The sequence below is a fragment of the Piliocolobus tephrosceles genome, chromosome 11 (assembly GCF_002776525.5).
Source record: "Piliocolobus tephrosceles isolate RC106 chromosome 11, ASM277652v3, whole genome shotgun sequence".
Taxonomy (NCBI): Eukaryota; Metazoa; Chordata; class Mammalia; order Primates; family Cercopithecidae; genus Piliocolobus; species Piliocolobus tephrosceles.
Window position 1 is genome coordinate 9,759,871 of NC_045444.1, and position 17,912 is coordinate 9,777,782.

The following is a 17,912-nucleotide window of genomic DNA, read 5'->3' on the forward strand; positions in this document are numbered from 1 at the left end:
TCTCCCCCTTTTGTGAGACTGGTATAAAAATAGTCGTATAGACCAATGAAACAGAATGGAGAACCCAGTAATAAACCCAACTGTTTACAGCCAACTGATCTTCAACAAAGCAAACAAAAACATAAAGTGGGGAAATGACACCCTATTCAACAAATGGTGCTGGGATAATTGAAAAGCCACAAGTAGGAGGAGAATGAAACTGAATCCTCATCTCTGACCTTATATAAAAATCAGCTCAAGCTGGATCAAGGACTTAAATCTAAGACCTGAAACTATAAAAATTCTAGAATATAACATCAGAAAAACCCTTCTAGACATTGGCTTATGCAAAGATTTCATGACCAAGAACCCAAAAACAAATGCAACAAATACGAAGATAAAAAGGTGGGACTTAAACTAAAGAACTTTTGCACAGCAAAATAAACAGTCAGCAGAGCAAACAGACAACCCACAGAGTGGGAGAAAATCTTCACAAACTATGCATCTGACAAAGGACTTTAATATCCAGAACCCACAAGGAACTCAAACAAATGACCAAGAAAACAAACAAACAAACAATCCCATCAAAAAGTAGGCTAAGGTTATGAATAGACAATTCTCAAAAGAAGATATACAAATGTCCAACAAACAAGGAAAAATGTTCAACATCACCGATGATCAGGGAAATACAAATCAAAACTGCAATGCAACACCACCTTACTCCTGCAAGAGTGGCCATCATTAAAAAATCAAAAAATGATAGATGTTGGCATGGATGTGGTGAAAAGGGAATGCTTCGACACTGCTGGTGGGAATGCAAACTAGTACAGCCACTGTGGAAAACAGTGTGGAGATTCCTTAAAGAACTAAACGTAGAACTACGATTTGATCCATCAATCCCACTACTGAATATCTACCCAGAGGAAAAGAACTCATTATTCGAAAAAGATACTTGTACACACATGTTTATAGCAGCACTATTCACAATTGCAAAAACGTGGAACCAGCCCAAATGCCTATCAATGAACAAGTGGAAACTATGATATTGATATATCATATATATAGACATATATCATATATATGGCATACATATGTATGATGGAATACTACTCAGCCATAAAAGGAATGAATTAATGGCATTCACAGCAACCTGGATGGGATTGGAGACTATTATTCTAAGTGAAGTAACTCACGAATGGAAAACCAAACATCGTATGTTCTCACTTATAAGTGGGAGCTAAGCTATGAGGATGCAAAGGCATAAGAATGATACAATGGGGTTTGGGGACTCGGGGGGAAAGGGAAGGAAGGGGGTGAGGAATGAAAGACTACAAATTGGATTCAGTGTATATTTATCTGGTGATGGGTGCACCAAAATCCCACAAATCACCGCTAAAGAACTTAGCAATAGACCTGGTACCCACCTTGCACTGCTCAGCACAGGGAAGGGGAAGATGCCAGCACTCAGTCAGGGTAACTCAGGGTTTCCTGCTTTAGATGGGACAAGTAAACTCCTCCCCGCTCCTCCTCCTGCTGGACCTGGCTGCCTACTTGGGCCTGGCTGCCTGCTCCTTCTAGAACCACCAGGTGCTGGGGACAGGTTTAAAAGGAGGCAAATCCAGGTTTGATTCCCAGCTGTGCTACTAATTAACTGCGTGGCATTTCCTGCATTGAGTCCCATGTCTAAAGTGAGGGAACACGCACATTCTGCAGTGCTGTGAGGTTTAAAGTTGTGTCTGTAGCTCCAGTGGCTGCTTACCTGAGCACTTCCCAGGATGTGTGATGATGACTGGTTTTCATGGATATCTGACCAGATAAAACTGGGGCTTCTGGATGGCAGGGAACCACCCACTCCCTGTATCAAGCCCAGGACTGAGTATGAACTATGTCTGCAGTAAAGGTGATGTAGAATGAAGAAGCTGAGAACAGCTCTTGTACTTGGGCTAGGACTGTGACTCATTCATCCATTTATTCAGCATTGTTTCTGAGCCGGGTCCCATGCCGGGACCTTAGGGTAGTGTTGGTGAACAAGCCCAGCTCCTGTGCTCCAGGGGCTCCTATCAGGGGTGCGCATGGAGCTGATGTTCTGCTTTCTCTCTCCGCACAGGTGTGTGGAACTGCTGACTCAGGATGTCGGGGTTCACGCTGGTAAGAATTGTATGATTTGTTCCAGGGGTTACTGGTGTAAGTTACTCAAGGCCAAGCTGAATCGCTCCCAAGGAAAGTGAGGAAAGGCAATGAGACCCTATAGGAAAATACCAGAGACAGGTGAGTTTAGGAAACACGACAGATTCTAGCATCTAAAGAAAACAAGTTGGCCAACCACTGGCCTCGGCAATACATGTGGTTATGTATAGTTATCCCTCACTTTCATGCAGGGCTTAATGTGTCCCTTTGTCTTGACAAAAGGGATTTCTTTTCTACTTTTCTTTTTTTTTCCAGACAGATTCTCACTCTGTCACCCAGGCTGGAGTGCAGTGGCGTGATTTCAGCTCACAGCAACCTCTGCCTCCCAGGTTCAAGTGATCCTCCAATCTCAGCCTACCAAGTAGCTGGGACCACAGGTGCATGCCACCACACCCAGCTAATTTTTGTATTTTTTGTAGGGATGGGGTTTTACCATGTTGCCCAGGCTGGTCTTGAACTCCTGAGCTCAAAGCAATCCACTAGCCTTGGCCTCCCAAAGTGCTGGGTGTGAGCCACCTTGCCCAGCCAACAAAGGGATTTCCCGGTTGTCTCATTGTGGCAGTTGCAGGGAGCTCCCCCAGAGGAAACAGGGAACTGGGGAACTGTGGGCATGGGTAGGACTGAAACCCAGGTCTGAGTCACCACTTTGGACTCTGCATTGTGCTTTCTTCACTCAACAAATATTCCTGTGTTCCAGTGGCCAAGGGATGGCTCCTCCATAGGAAGAAAGCAGAGGAGTTTTGCATTTACTGTTGAATCCACGTAGACCCTGGGGAACTGCCCTGCCCTGCCACGGCGCACAAAGGGTGGAGAGCTCAGAGGCTGGGGAGCCCAGAGAGCAGAGGCCCCAAACCAGCCTGTGCATCCTTCCCTGCCCTCCACATTTCCACCCTTGCCCCATGCCCAGCAGAGTCCAGGAGAGCAGGATAGTGCTGCAAAGTGCTCTTTGATAAGAAAATGCCCCAAATGTTCTCCTCCTCAGTGCAAAGCCACATAGGACATCGTTCCTGGCCGCTGGAGCACACTGCTGAGAGGAGGACCTTCACTACGCAGGAGCCCCTGGCGCTGCCACTAAGCCTGGCAGCATCGGACTCACAGAATGGACAGCCAAGATTGGCTTCTTGTTTTCAATTACAGAATAGAGCTTAGGCTGTTTTAGGCTGTAGAGAGGACACGCACGGTCTCAAACGTCAGGTTGTGAGGCTTCTGGTGACTAAGTTGCAAACCTGAGAGCGTGGCTCCACCTTGGAGCATGGTGTGATTTTAAGACAAAGCCAAGCATTTCACAAAGGAATATGCCGTGGGATGCATCCACGCCAAACTCCCTCTGGGGACGCCACTAACTGCAAGCAGAGTTTAGAAAAACACCTCTTAGGGCCCTATTACTCACAATGACAATTGCAGGCCCGCTCTATCTTCAGAGATTGTAAGTCTTTGAGAGGAGAGTCATCTCTCGGCTCACTGCAACCTCGGCCTCCCAGGTTCAAGCAATCCTCCCGCCTCAGCCTCCCGAGTAGCTGGGACTACAGGCACCCACCACCATGCCCGGTTAATTTTGTATTTTTAGTAGAGACAGGGTTTCACCATATTGGCCAGACTTGTCTCGAACTCCTGACCTCAGGTGATCTGCCCTCTCACCTCGGCCTCCCAAAGTGCAGAGTGATCATCTTTTTAGTGAATAAGAGTTTCAGAGGGCCCAGGCGGTTGTTGAGTCCTCTGTGGTGCCCTCCGTGCTGGACACTATTCGGGCTCCCTGCCATAGGGCATTCCATCTTCACCGCAGCCCTGTGAAGCAGGCCCCTTTCAACAGATAAGGAAGTTAAGGTTCAGGGCTGTGAAGTGACTTTCCCAAGGCCGTATAACTCCTGGAATACAGAGTAGGGATTAGAACCCAGCCAGGTCTGCCTGACTTCATCGGGGCTTGGACTGCCGTAACAAGGTGTCACAGCCTGGGTGGCCTAAACCACAGACATTTATGTTCTCACGGTCCTGGAAGCTAGAAGTCCAAGGTCAAGTGCCTTAGGGTTGTAGATGGCTGTCTTCTCATTTTATCCCTTCACATGGCCTTTCTTCTGTGCTGTGGGGTGAGGAGAGGGAGACAGAAAAACAGAGAGAGAGAGAGAGAGACAGGGAGAGAGAGAGAGCGTGCGTGCATCTCACTCTGGTGCCTCTTCCTTTTTTATAGACACCAGTCCTGTTGGATTAGGACCACACCCTTAGGACCTTATTTATCCTGAATTACCTCCTCGAAGGCCTTATCTGCAAATATGATCATGTCAGGAGTTGGGGCTTCACTATATGAATTCGGGAGGGACACAATTCAGTCCATATAATGAGGTGTATTTATATTTTTGCCCATCTTCTATAGCGATCTTCTTCCTAACTCTAATTTTATTTTATTTTATTTTTTATTTATGGATTCTTTTTTGACAGAGTCTCACTCTGTCAGCAAGGCTGGAGTGCAGTGGTGCGATCACAGCTCACTGCAACCTCCACCTCCCAGATTCAAGTAATATCGTGTGTCAGCCTCCTGATTAGCTGGGATTACAGGGGCCCACCACCACGCCTAGCTTTTTTTTTTTTTTTGAGACGGAGTCTTGCACTGTCGCCCATGCTGGAATGCAGGGGTGCGATCCTGGCTCACTGCAAGCTCTGCCTCCCAGGTTCAAGCAATGCTCCTGCCTCAGCCTCCCGAGTAGCTGGGACTACAGGCGTGTGCCACCACACCTGGCTAATTTTTGTATTTTTAGTAGAGATGGGGTTTCACTATGTTGGCCAGGCTGGTCTTGAACTCCTGACCTCGTGATCCGCCCGCCTCGGCCTCCCAAAGTGCTGGGATTACAGGCGTGAGCCACCACACCCAGCCAATTTTTGTATTTTTTTAGTAGAGGCAGGGTTTCTCCATGTTGGCCAAGCTGTTCTCAAACTCCTGGCCTGTCTTGGCCTCCCAAAGTGCTGGGATTACAGGTGTGAACCACGACACTCAGCCCCTAATTCTAATTTTTAAAAAAATTCTATATCATTTTACTGACTTTTCTCCTTCCTACCTTTTATGATTCTTCCCGTGTTTTTCTAATCAGGGCATGTTCTCCCGCGGTTTCCAATTTTGTTTTCATTCTGGTGCACATTTCTTTCATTTCCTCCATTTTTTGATTCAGCTCTGCCAACTCATGTCTCATCCTTTTTCTCAGTTTTCCCCCATCTAATTCCTGGGCTTTTCTGCCTCTGACCTAATCTTTGGTCAGTTTTTGTAAATTATGGTGAAATACTCTGTCACAACTTCCCACTGCTCTGTGGCAGTTATTTCTCTTTTGCTAAGGGTTATTTGCTCCTTTCCTCCTCTTGGGTTTCAGTACCTCCAAACACAGGCCTGTGCTGCTTCCTTTTGGATTACTTCTCTTCAGATGGGGTAAGCTTTCTTGGATTAGAAGGAGGTTCGTGCGGGGTCAGTGCCACAGTGCAGGCTAGCAGAAATCTCACATGTGAGTTTTTAGTTGCTGCTTCTCCCACCCAATAGATCTGGGTACTGCAGAGCTTTTCACAGGGCAAGGCTTCTCTTTTCCCACCCCACAGAGAGACTGCTTCCTGCAAATATGGCAGACCTGCAAATATGGTCTGTTTCTTAGAACCGAGATAGGCCAGGCAAGCTCCGACTGCCACCTTGTGCCCTTGCTCCTGCTGCTGCAGCAAGATATGCTGCTTTTGCATGCCAGGATGGGCTGCTGCCTTGGAGAATTGAACTTTGCCCTCTCCTTCTGGAATCTACAGCTGGGGTCACCTTTTCAACTTCCTCCTGTGTCTTCTAGTGTTTGCTTCTGTTTCTCATCCTCCTATTGCTTGCGGGTGATTTCTGAGAGGATGCAACTCTTGCTACCATCAAGCTTGAGAAGCACTTTCTCTTTTAAACAGTCAGCCACGCCACCTTCCTAAATAGTTGCCAAGTTTCTTTTTCATTATGAGAGGTTCTGTGGTGAGACCAGAGCTCCTGTCAGCTTACTGTCCCAGACAAGACAAAGACATGGAGAGAAGCTGTACAGGTGCTTGGTACCTGCCCAGTGAGCAGGGCAGATGGCACATGATCAAAGGAAACGGGGGCTACGAGAGAGAGGGAGAGAGATGGGAGAGGAACGGGGAGAGGGGGGAGGGGGAAAGGAGAGACAAGCTCCAACCACCTTGGGAACCCTGGGCGGGAGGCAAAGCCCTGAAGAGAGGTAAATATCCAGCAGGGAGGGGCAGAGAGAGCGGGGATCACACCACTGTCTTCTGTCTGCCCTCCAGGGTGACCACGTGTGGCTGGAGCCTCCTTCCACCCACAAGACTGGCGTGGCCATTGGAGGCATCATCAAAGAGACAAAGCCAGGCAAGGTCTTGGTTGAAGATGACGAGGGCAAGGTCAGTGTTCTGGGGCTTTCCTCTGGGCCCCAGCCTGCCCCCACATCCAGGGCCCCAGAGCCCTCCCCACCCTGTGGAGCCTCTCCCTGACACCAGGGGCTCCAAGGCCAAGTGGGGAGCTGGGTGGCAGGACAGATCATGGTGGAGTCCTGCCATGGTGAACACGGCCTGTGTGTCCTGGGGAACGTTTCAAGAGTTGCTGTCCAGGGAAATGAAGAGAATTGGGGGGGCAGGAAGTGGAGAACTGGGAAAGGGGCTCTGGAAGGACCAGAGGGGCAGAAAGCCGGTTTGCAAAATGAAACTGGCACGGGGGAAAGGTGGGTGAGGAAGGTGTGTGGAGGGGCAGGACGGGGCAAAACGCACAAGTGAGAGGCCAGCAACCTGGAGTGGTCCAGGGGTGACCAGCTCGTCCACCAGAGGGGTCAGGACCAGCTAGGTGGAGAGCGGGGAAGGGCTTACCACAGAGTGTCCAGCTGGTCACTTAGGTCCTCAGATTGTCCTCTCCGCTCAGCTGGGTGCTGCAGGCTTAGCCTCCAAAGAAAAGTTTCTAGGCTGTGGCCTGTGAGATCCAGATGATGGAAGTCAGTAAAATAATAACAATATCTTCTATTTGTGTAACACTGTCGTTTATTTTTAGAAAAAAACCTTTTACTTGCACACTCTTATAATAACCTGCAAGGCTCCCAGCTGCAACCTGACCCTAAATCTAACTTCTGGCTACAAGCTCCTTTGTCCCTGGTCTGAAATTCAGCCCTAGTCCCAGCTATGCCTTAACCCTGGGCCCTAGACCCATGCTGATCCAGTCATAGATGGACCTGATTCTGTCACAGGAGTCCCTTGACCCTTGTCATAGACTGACCCTGGCCGGAGGCTGGCCACCGCCCCAGGTCAGCTGATCTGTGACCCCGAAGGCCACTTTGCTGCTGAGAACTTGGAGGGGAGGGTGTGGCAGGCTGGCCACGGGGATGGAGGCCACTCCTCAGGGGAGTCTGTACCCATTGTTCCAGGAACACTGGATCCGAGCAGAGGACTTTGGTGTCCTCAGCCCCATGCACCCCAACTCAGTCCAGGGCGTGGACGACATGATCCTCTTGGGGGACCTGAATGAGGCGGGCATGGTGCACAACCTCCTGATCCGCTACCAGCAGCACAAGATCTACGTGAGTCTCCCCAGCCCTGTGTCCACAGGGGAGCCCCTCACAGGTGCCGACCTCCTGGACAGGGAGAAGAAAATGATGCACGGAGAGCACTGCCCCCCCATGCCCTCTCTGGGGGAGGTGGGCGAGGGGCCTAACTTTTCCCAATCTCTGCTGCCCAGTCCCAAACAGGGCAATCCCAGCCTGGAGGGGAGGAAGCCGCTATACAGGGTGACAGCACAGTGCCTGGCACAGTCTGGGCTTACTGAGGGCTGCAGATGGCCATCAGGTGGCCATTGTCCTCTGCCCTGTCTGTCCCAAGCCTGTTGTAGAGACAGGGTCACCAGACAGAGAGCTCCTGGCCTCCCAAGAGTGAGTCCCATGACAGCCAGGATCCCAAGATCCTGATTCACCAGACGAGGGGGCCATGGGGGTGGATGTGGGCCCTCCCCGCAAACCTGGCCTGGATGGAGGTTCACCCCAGCCTGACGCTCTCATCCTGGTTCCAACGCAGATTTTTCCAGGGGAGGTGGTATTTCCAACCTGACACCAGCTCAGCCTAAGTATGTGTGGCCTGCAGAAGCCACTGCCTGCCTGGGCCTCTCTGGTTGGAGGGGTGGCTAGCTTGGTTCTGACCGGCCCTTCTGGGCTGTTCAGAGGAAGGCAGCTTGTGCTTCCGAAGGGCTTGTGTCTGCACTCCTCATCTGGTGGCATAGCCTGAAGCCAGAGGCACGTCCTTTCCTTTCCTAAAGTGAAAACCAGGATGCCATGGTCGTGTGGCGTATTGTGCAGACTCTGCCTGCCCCACCCACTGAGGGGCAGTGGGGCCGGGTGGGGGCTCCGGATGGGCAGCTGGTCCAGGGCGGAGGTCCCAGGAGCACACAGAATTTGTGGTTAGGGTCCGTGAGGGCCACTTGTTGACTATATGAAAGCCTATATGAAAGCCCCTGCGGGATGCACGTGAAAACCCATTTCACACTTAGTCCATTTTTATCGAGCCCCTTCTAAGTACCAGGCAAGGTAGTAAACAGTTAACATTTGATCTTCCTGGAAATACATCCCCCGGGAGCTCACCTTCCTGGTGGACATCTCGTCTTCCCATAGGAGAGACCTGCACAGCCGAATGTCTTATCTCCCTGGCCCAGAATCAGACTCTACTTCCCCACCAAAGTCAGCAGCCCTGATAACTCCCTGAGGGCAGGGCCAAGGCCGAGTATCTCTGCCAGGGGCAGAGGGCACTGACCACCTGCTCCCTTCCCAGACGTACACAGGCTCCATCCTGGTGGCCGTGAACCCGTTCCAGGTGCTGCCGCTCTACACCCTGGAGCAGGTACAGCTCTACTACAGCCGCCACATGGGTGAGCTGCCCCCGCATGTCTTTGCCGTCTCCAACAACTGCTACTTCAACATGAAGAGGAACAAGAGGGACCAGTGCTGCATCATCAGGTGAGGCAGAGGGATCAGGCACCGCCTCCAGGCGTCTCCCTGAACTGCTCCCCACCAGCATGCCTGCAAAGTTGGGCAAGGCAGGAGCTCTCCCTACTCCATGGCACACACCCTTCTCCACAGCACACAACGGCCCCAGCTATCCTGCACCCCGGACAGTTCCTCCAAAGCTTCCTTCCTTCAGAACCTAGGCTTTCATCGTGTCACCAGGGACTGGACCGCCCAGCCTCTAGTAACGGTTTACTGAGTCAAGGAATGAAGTTGGGCTGGGTTCCTTTAGAAATGGGCCCCAGGGGTCGGGCATGGTAGCTCATGCCTATAATCCCAGTGACTTGGGAGGTCAAAGCAGGAGGATTCCTTGAGGCTGGGAATTTGAGACCAGCCTGGACAACGTAGTGAGACCCTATCTCTGTAAAAAGAAAAAAAGAAAAAGATACGGGACCCAGGTTAGGCACTTGAAGACGCAGGAGTTCAACAGCTGAGGACCCACTCAAAAAAATCTCAGGGCAGGCCCCAGGTGAGGACAGAAGAGCAGCAGCTCCAGGGGGCAGCTCTCAGGTCACCAGGGGACCAGAAGGAAAGTGTCTCCTCCAGTCCAGGTCCTGACTGCTTCAGAGACTCCCTGCCTGGCCTGGTCTCTCTACCAGTGACCACAGACCCCCCCCTGGTGTCGGGAGGAGGAGTGTTCAAGGGAACGGGAGGTGGAGTGGGAATTTGGCTCCCAAGCACCTTGCTTGGTGCTCCAGTAGAGTCATTCATTCATTCCTTCCTTCATTCAATCATTTGAGGTTTTGTCATGCCCCAACTGTGTGCTACCCACTGTCCTAACATGGGGAGGCAGCAGCTAACAAAAAGGACCAGAATCCCTTCTTCAGGGAGCTTACATTCTAGAATTGGAGACAGACAGGCAACAAATAAGTGCGTTTTTATGCAGGTCCTAACAGCTTTGAAGTAAAACACGGCAGGGGAGAGGAAAGGGTGATGTCAGCCTTTGTGTTAGGTAGGGGGCAGGCCAGGCACGGCCTCCCTGAGGAGGGATATTGAACAGAGACCAGAATGAAGTCCTAAGGCACAGGTGATCACATTTCATGTCCTCAGCAACCCTCTGAAGGAGATGCTCTCATTCCCCTGATATGGCCCCATGTTACTGCTGGAGAGACCTACAGTCAGAGGGGCTGAGATCCTGTTCTAGCCGCACACAGTGGTGAAGTGGGGAATTCAAACCCAGGGATCTGGAGAAGACAGCATACAGGTGCCCTGGGAGAGAGCTGGAACTCCCAACCTGCCCCCGGAGGCAAGGCAAGAAGCCTCTGGGCAGAGCTGGGCCGCGGGCTGGCTGGCCAGGAGCTTACAGGGTGGCGCCCCCTGGAGGCTGGCGGGGCTGGCCCAGTGTGAGCAAGAAGAGGAACGAGCCCCCTGACGTTTGGTTCCTTGTAGTGAGCAGAACGTCACTTGTCACTTTGAGTCAAATTGCATTCTCCTCCTGCCCTTTCCACCCCCAGGGCTGTGGGCAAGTCCCCTTAAGCCGCATCTCTACAATGGCAGGTTGTTTGATGAGCTTGTTTACAAACACGCCTGGCGCTTGACAGGCACTCAGGGGAGTCCACGGCTATCACTGGAGGTTTGTTGATCTCACTCTGCTTTGCTGGCATAGTGATTGTGGGTATTTTGATCATAACTTTTTAAAAAAGGTAATATTTTGGCTGGGTGCGGTAGCTCACGCTGGTAATCCCAGCACTTTGGGAGGCCGAGGCAGGTGGATCACTTGAGGTCAGGAGTTCAAGACCAGCCTGGCCAACATGGTGAAACCCCATCTCTACTAAAAATATAAAAATTACCTGGGTGAGGTGGCCAGTGCCTGTAATCTCAGCTACTTGGGAGGCTGAGGCAGGAGAATTGCTGGAACTGGAAGGGGCAGAAGTTTCAGTTAGCCAAGATGGTGCCATTGTACTCCAGCCCAGGCCAACAACAGCGAGACTCCATCTCAAATAAAGAAAAAAAAAGACAGTATTTTCAGGCCAAGCATGGTGGCTTATGCCTGTAATCCCAGCACTCTGGGAGGCCGAAGTGGGCAGATCATCTGAGGTCAGGAGTTTGAGACCAGCCTGGTCAAGATGATGAAATCTTATCTCTACTAAAATTATAAAACTTACCTGGGTGTGGTAGCAGGCACCAGTAATCCCAGCTACTTGGGAGGCTGAGGCATGAGAATCACTTGAACCCAGGAGGTGGAGGTTGCAGTGAGCCTAAATCATGCCACTGTACTCCAGCCTGGGCGACACAGTGAGACTCCATCTCAAAAAAAAAAAAAAAAGGTAATATTTTCAGATGAAGCAATATCTGGGATTTGCTTTAAAATAGTACAGGAGGGGGCTGGGCGCGGTGGCTCAAGCCTGTAATCTCAGCACTTTGGGAGGCCGAGATGGGCGGATCACGAGGTCAGGAGATCCAGACCATCCTGGCTAACACGGTGAAACCCCGTCTCTACTAAAAAATACAAAAAAGCTAGCCGGGCAAGATGGCGGGCGCCTATAGTCCCAGCTACTCGGGAGGCTGAGGCAGGAGAATGACGGGAACCCGGGAGGCGGAGCTTGCAGTGAGCCGAGATCGCGCCACTGCGCTCCAGCCTGGGCGACAGAGCAAGACTCTGTCTCAAAAAAAAAAAAAAAAAAATAGTACAGGAGGGGAAACAAAATTGGCCAGGAGTTGAAGCTGGATAATGGGACTGTGGGAGTCTGTTATGCAAACTCTAAAGTGTAGGAATCCTCTGGGGATCCTGTGAAAATGCAGATTCTGATCAACAGAGCCTGTGTGACCTGGGCCTCTGCATTCTGAGCCTGCTGCTGGCCTGTGGGCCACGCTTTCATTAGGAAGACATTGAGTCATCTCACTCAGCCTTCTGTGTGTCCTGGGCACTGTGGTGCTGACCCTGGAATGAATCAGATCCGAGTGTGCCAAGGAGCTTGCAGCCGAGCAGAGAAGAAAAGACAAACACAATAGCGTGTACAACACAGGCAGCCTGAGACCCTCAGGGGACTTCGGGGCTTCAGTGCAGTGGGATCTCTGCAGGGGAGAGGCCATCCTTGTCAGACTGGCTCAGAAAGCAGGACTGGGGTTTGTAGGAGAGTTGAGAGGTGTTGAAAAAATAGTTGTTGTGTGGTCTCATGTCCCTGCACACCCTTTTTGCAGCGGCGAGTCTGGGGCTGGCAAGACGGAGACCACCAAGCTCATCCTACAGTTCATGGCCACGGTCAGTGGCCAGCATTCGTGGATTGAGCAGCAGGTCCTGGAAGCCAACCCTATCCTGGAGGGTAAGCGTCACTCTGGGACCCGCCCTTCTCCCCCAGCCCCGCTAGAGCCTTCCTGCCAGGTGGGACCATGGGGAGGGACAGGATAGGCCACAAACCTTCAGTAACTCCTCCAGACCCTTGGGACACAAAACACAAGGGTGGGGTGCATGGTAGGGATAGGGGGGCCAGGCAGCACAAAGGGGAAAGACTGAGGACGTAATAAACTTTCAACAGGTGTGTTTTCCACGGGATTGTAAGGAGTATTTTTTTTTTTTTTTTGAGGCAGAGTCTCGCTCTGTCGCCCAGGCTGGAGTGCAGTGGCCGGATCTCAACTCACTGCAAGCTCCGCCTCCCGGGTTCACGGCATCCTCCTGTCTTAGCCTCCCGAGTAGGTGGGACCACAGGCGCCGCCACCTCACCCGGCTAGTTTTTTGTATTATTTTTAGTAGAGACGGGGTTTCACCGTGTTAGCCAGGATGGTCTCGATCTCCTGACCTCGTGATCTGCCCGTCTCGGCCTCCCAAAGTGCTGGGATTACAGGCTTGAGCCACCGCGCCCGGCCCAGGAGTATTCTTTTTAAAAAGGGATCAAATCAATTTGGGAAATGCTAGATGTGCGTGTTTAGTTGCTGGAACTGAACTGGAAAGCAGTTGCTGGGCCAGGGTGAGGACTGCAACAGGTTTATCAAGGGGTAAACCTGTGGAAGACAAGGTGGGAGGAAGCAGGAGTGGGCAGGATGAGTCTTCAAACTTGGATGCTGCTCAGACCCTTAGGAACGGGAAAAGGAGAGGAAGCAGCTTGGGTCGGGAGCGGCTCATACTGTGATGCAGATCTAAGTCTTGGCCAACCCAGCAGGGGGCTCTGGAGCAAACTCCTCCTTAGAAGCCTCCTGCCTTCACCCCGGTGACCCCGGCCTCAGTCTTGTCAGGGCTGCCCAGAAGCCTGTGGCCTCGGCCCCAAGGCTGTCAGCTGCTGGACAGCACAGTCTCTCATTTCTTTACGATTGAAGTTTGCTTTACACATAGTAAGTATTCACCTTTTTCACGTAGTTTTGTGAGTTTTGACAAACTCATACAGGCCTATGGCTCCCATCATCATCAGGAAGTAGAATGTTCCCATCACCCCCGCAGATCTTCCCTCACGCCCCTTCGTAGTCACCCCGTCTTCCTGACCCCTCCCCTGGCAACTACCGATTTGTCTTTCCCCTGCCCCCCTTCACAGTTTTGTCTTTTCCAGAATGTCGTAGAAGTAAAATCACAGGGTTTGTAGCCTTTTGTGTCTGGTTACCTTGGCTATTTGGGATTCTTCCTTGTTGCTGCCTGCATCAGTGATTCATTCCTTTTTAATGCTGAGTAGAATTCCAGTAGAAGGTACCACAGCTTCTCCACCCGTTTAGGACATCTGGGTTGTTTATCGTTTTCAGCTACTAGGAGGAAAACCTCTATAAACATTCACATACAGGTTTTTGGGTGCACATAGGTCTTTCCCTTGGATAAATATACAGGAGTGAAATTGTTGGCTCAAAAGGCAAGTGGGCCATTTTACTTTGTCAGAAATTTCTGAAATGTTTTCCAAAGTGGTCGCAGCATTTTGCTTTCTCACCAGCAGAGCAGGAACATTCTGGTTGTCCTGTGACCCCACCAGCACCTGGCACGGTGAAGGACATGGTCTGCCCTCTGATATGTGTGGAGCACGCTTGTAACTCCCATGGCCCTGACGACGAAGGATGCTAGCGTCTTTCCGCATGCTTACTTCCCCTCTGTATATCTGCTCGGGTGAAGTGTCAGTTCAGATCTTTTGCCTATTCTTTCATATTCTTTAATTGGTCTATTTCCTTCCTAATGAGTTATTTTTGCTTGTTTGCTTTCTGTTTTTTTGAGACAGAGTTTTGCTCTTGTTGCCCAGGCTGGAACACAATAGCACGATCTCGGCTCACTGCAACCTCCGCCTGCCGGGTTCAAGCAATTCTCCTGCCTCAGCCTCCCGAGTAGCTGGAATTATAGGCATGTGCCACCACGCCCGGCTAATTTTGTATTTTTAGTAGAGACGGGGTTTCTCCATGTTAGTCAGGCTGGTCTTGAACTCTTGACCTCAGGTGATCTGCCCGCTTCGGCCTCCCAAAGTGCTGGGATTACAGGCGTGAGCCACCGTGCCTGGCCTCTAGTGAGTTTTAAGAGTTATTTATGTGTTCTGGATACAAGTCCTTTCTAAGACAGGTGTTATATCTTGTATTGTGTCCGAGTTTGTGGCGTGTCTTTTCATTCTCTAGACAGTGTCTTTTGCATGGCAGAAGTTTTAAATTTTTAAAGTTCAATTTGTCCTTTTTTTTCTCCTATGGGTCATGTTTTTTTGTGTTGTATCTAAGAAATCTTTGCCTAACCCAGAGATTTTCTCCTATGTTTTTCCTATATGTTTTGTAGTTTTAGATCTTATATTTAGGTTGATGATCCAGTTTATGATTTACATTTGTGATCTGATATTTTTCTATGGTGCAAAGTACACAGCACAGAAAAAAAGACTTTTGGCTGGGCGTGATGGCTTACGCCAGTAATCCCAGAACTTTGGGGGACTGAAGCAGTCAGATCGCTTGAGCTCAGGAGTTCAAGAGCAGCCTGGCCAACATGGGGAAAGCCCGTCTCTACTAAAAATACAAAAATTAGCTGAGCATGGTGGTGTGCCCCTGTAATCCCAGCTACTCGGGGGGCTGCGGCAGGAGAATCACTTGAACCCAGGAGGCAAAGTTTGCAGGGAGCCAAGATCGCACCACTGCACTCCAGCCTGGGCGACAGAGTGAGACTGTCTCAAAAGATAAAAGAAAAAAAGACTTTTCTGTCTTTCCTTCCTTCTTTCTCACCTTCTTTTCTCCTTCCTTCCTTCCTTCCTTTTCCTTCCTTTCTTTTTCTCTTTCTCTCTTTTTTTTTTTTTTTTTTTGTTTTGCATGTAGATACTCTATTGTTCAGTCCTATTTGTCAAAAAGACTATTTTTTCTCTATCGACTTACCTTTGCACCCCTGTCTAAAATCAATTGACCATGCGTGTAAGGGACTGTTCCTGGATTCTCTATTATCTTCAATTCCTCTCTCTGTCTATCTTTTCACCAGTGCTACAGTGTCTTGATTTCTGTAGCCTTATAGGAAGTGGTGCAAGTAGAGAGCATGTGCCCTCCAATTTTGTTCTTCTTTTTCAAACTTGGCTATTCTAGATCATTTACCTTTCCATATATAGTACATTTTAAGATCGGCCTGTCAGCACAAAAAAAAAAAAAAAAAAAAAAATACTGCCTGCATCAGATTCTTTCTTGAAGAGACACCCAACCAGTCACCCCCACAATGGCCACACTGGGCTCAATAAGCTAAATAGGTTTCATAACTGTGGCACTTCTCAGAAGCTCTGCTGTGCATTGAGATTCCTTGAGAAAGAGAGACACGGTGCTGTGTTTCTTTCTTTTTTTTTTTTTTGAGGCGGAGTCTCGCTCTGTTGCCTGGACTGGAGGGCAGTGGCCGGATCTCAGCTCACTGCAAGCTCCACCTCCCGGGTTTACGCCATTCTCCTGCCTCAGCCTCCCAAGTAGCTGGGACTACAGGCGCCCGCCACCTCGCCCGGCTAGTTTTTGTATTTTTAGTAGAGACGGGGTTTCACCGTGGTCTCCATCTCCTGACCTCGTGATCCGCCTGTCTCGGCCTCCCAAAGTGCTGGGATTATAGGCTTGAGCCACCGCGCCCGGCCACGGTGCTGTGTTTCTTAAACCTGCTTCCCCAAGGAACTGTCTTCCTCTGTTTCATGGGACTACGCTGGATGCTGGTATTCTGAAACTGCATCCTAACCATTAATGGGCCATAAAATCAATCTTCTAGAACAAATCAAATATCATAGAATAGAACACCCCAACACATCACTCTTTGTAAGAACTAGGACTGAGTATTTTGTTCTAACTTTGTGTGTGCAAGTGGACATGTGTATATACTAGGATGTAATGCAAAATATCTTTCTTACTGTGGATCACATCAGAAGAGCTTACAGAAACAGCTTCGCACAAAACACTTTGGAACGTGCTGCCTCCTGATCTGACTGCCTCCGTGTGTCCCGGCCTTGACACGCTGTTGCTACTGCCCATGCCAGCTTGGCCTCTCCATATCAGCCTCAGCCCTGCAGCCTGAGCCATCTTTCTAAGCTGCGAATCTGCTCCCACACTCTCTCAGAAGCTTTACTGCCTCCCTTATCACTGCAGAATGATTGCCCAACTTCTGAGACTGGCATTTAAGGCTCTGTGCCACCTGGCCCTACCTACTAACTAGTTCTGTCTACCTTCCACTGCTTTCCTCCTGTATCCCACACTCTGACAAGACTTCTGCGTCTGCAAGTGCACTTCATGCTTTCTGACCGCCGAGGTTTTCCCCGACATTTTTGTCTTCCTCTTAGCGGGCTCTTGGCTGCCATCACTGTCTGGTGCAGCCGTGCACATTCTTCAATTCAAGCTTGGCCACCTCCTCTGAGAAGCCCTCTTAGATGATCCCACTCAAATTACATTTTCTTCTCTCTGCTCTCATCATGGCCATCGCCTGCTTACCTTCAGCCTTTGGAAACGCCAAGACAATCCGCAACGACAACTCAAGCCGCTTTGGGAAGTACATTGACATCTATTTTAACCCCAGCGGGGTGATCGAGGGCGCACGCATCGAGCAGTTTCTCCTGGAGAAGTCCCGGGTCTGCCGTCAGGTGAGGCCTCCACCCGCCCAGGTCAGGAGCTGAGGGAATGGGGGAGGTTTCCAAGAGGGGCCCCCTTTCACCACTCTCAGCTCTCCTCCCCTCTTCCCCAGGGGCCCTCCCAGAACCCACAGGCCTCACTGGATAATGAAGGCTCTTCCCCAGGATTTCAGGACAGCAAATGATAGAAATTTTTCCATTTTGAGCGGGGCTCAGTGGCACATGCCTCTAATCCCAGCACTTATGGTAGGCCAAGGCAGGTGGATTACTTGAGGCCAGAAGTTCGAGATCAGCCTGGCCAACGTGGCAAAACCCTGTCTCTACAAAAAAATACGAAAAAAAAAATTAGCTAGGCAGTGGCACACACCTGTAATCCCAGCTACTTGGGAGGCTGAGCCATGAGAATTGCTTGAGCCTAGGAGGCAAAAGTTGCAGTGAGCTGAGATTGCACCACTGCACTCCCACCTGGGCAACAGAGCGAGACTCTGTCTCAAAAAAAAAAAAAAGAATTTTCTCCATTTTGAATTTTCCATTCATATAAATTTATTATTTCTTTGGTGCCTACCATTCCTCATCTCTACTAGAATTAATTCTGAGACTAGGCTAGTTAGGTGGGCTGTATCTTCAGGTGTGTTAGGGGCCATGGCGGAAAGACACAGATGACAATATCCCAAATGCCACGTGCCCAGGAACTACAGAGGCACGAGTCCTGTGTTGTCACACTAAGCCCTGTGCTCAGGGGGCCCCTTGCTTGGTTTCAGGCTCTGCTATTGCCTCC

The 17,912-nt window shown here is 50.3% G+C and overlaps 1 protein-coding gene across 1 annotated transcript in view; it reads left to right on the forward strand.

Moving 5' to 3' along the window:
* The first annotated feature begins 3,557 nt into the window (after window positions 1-3,557).
* The window catches only part of MYO7B (myosin VIIB), an 81,439-nt gene continuing 67,084 nt past the window's right edge, over window positions 3,558-17,912 (forward strand). The window contains exons 1-7 of the mRNA XM_023225610.1: window positions 3,558-3,592; window positions 5,491-5,575; window positions 6,445-6,558; window positions 7,566-7,718; window positions 8,956-9,140; window positions 12,330-12,451; window positions 17,004-17,146. Of these exons, the coding sequence (XP_023081378.1) occupies window positions 3,558-3,592; window positions 5,491-5,575; window positions 6,445-6,558; window positions 7,566-7,718; window positions 8,956-9,140; window positions 12,330-12,451; window positions 17,004-17,146 (837 nt within the window). The remainder of the gene's footprint in view (window positions 3,593-5,490; window positions 5,576-6,444; window positions 6,559-7,565; window positions 7,719-8,955; window positions 9,141-12,329; window positions 12,452-17,003; window positions 17,147-17,912) is intronic.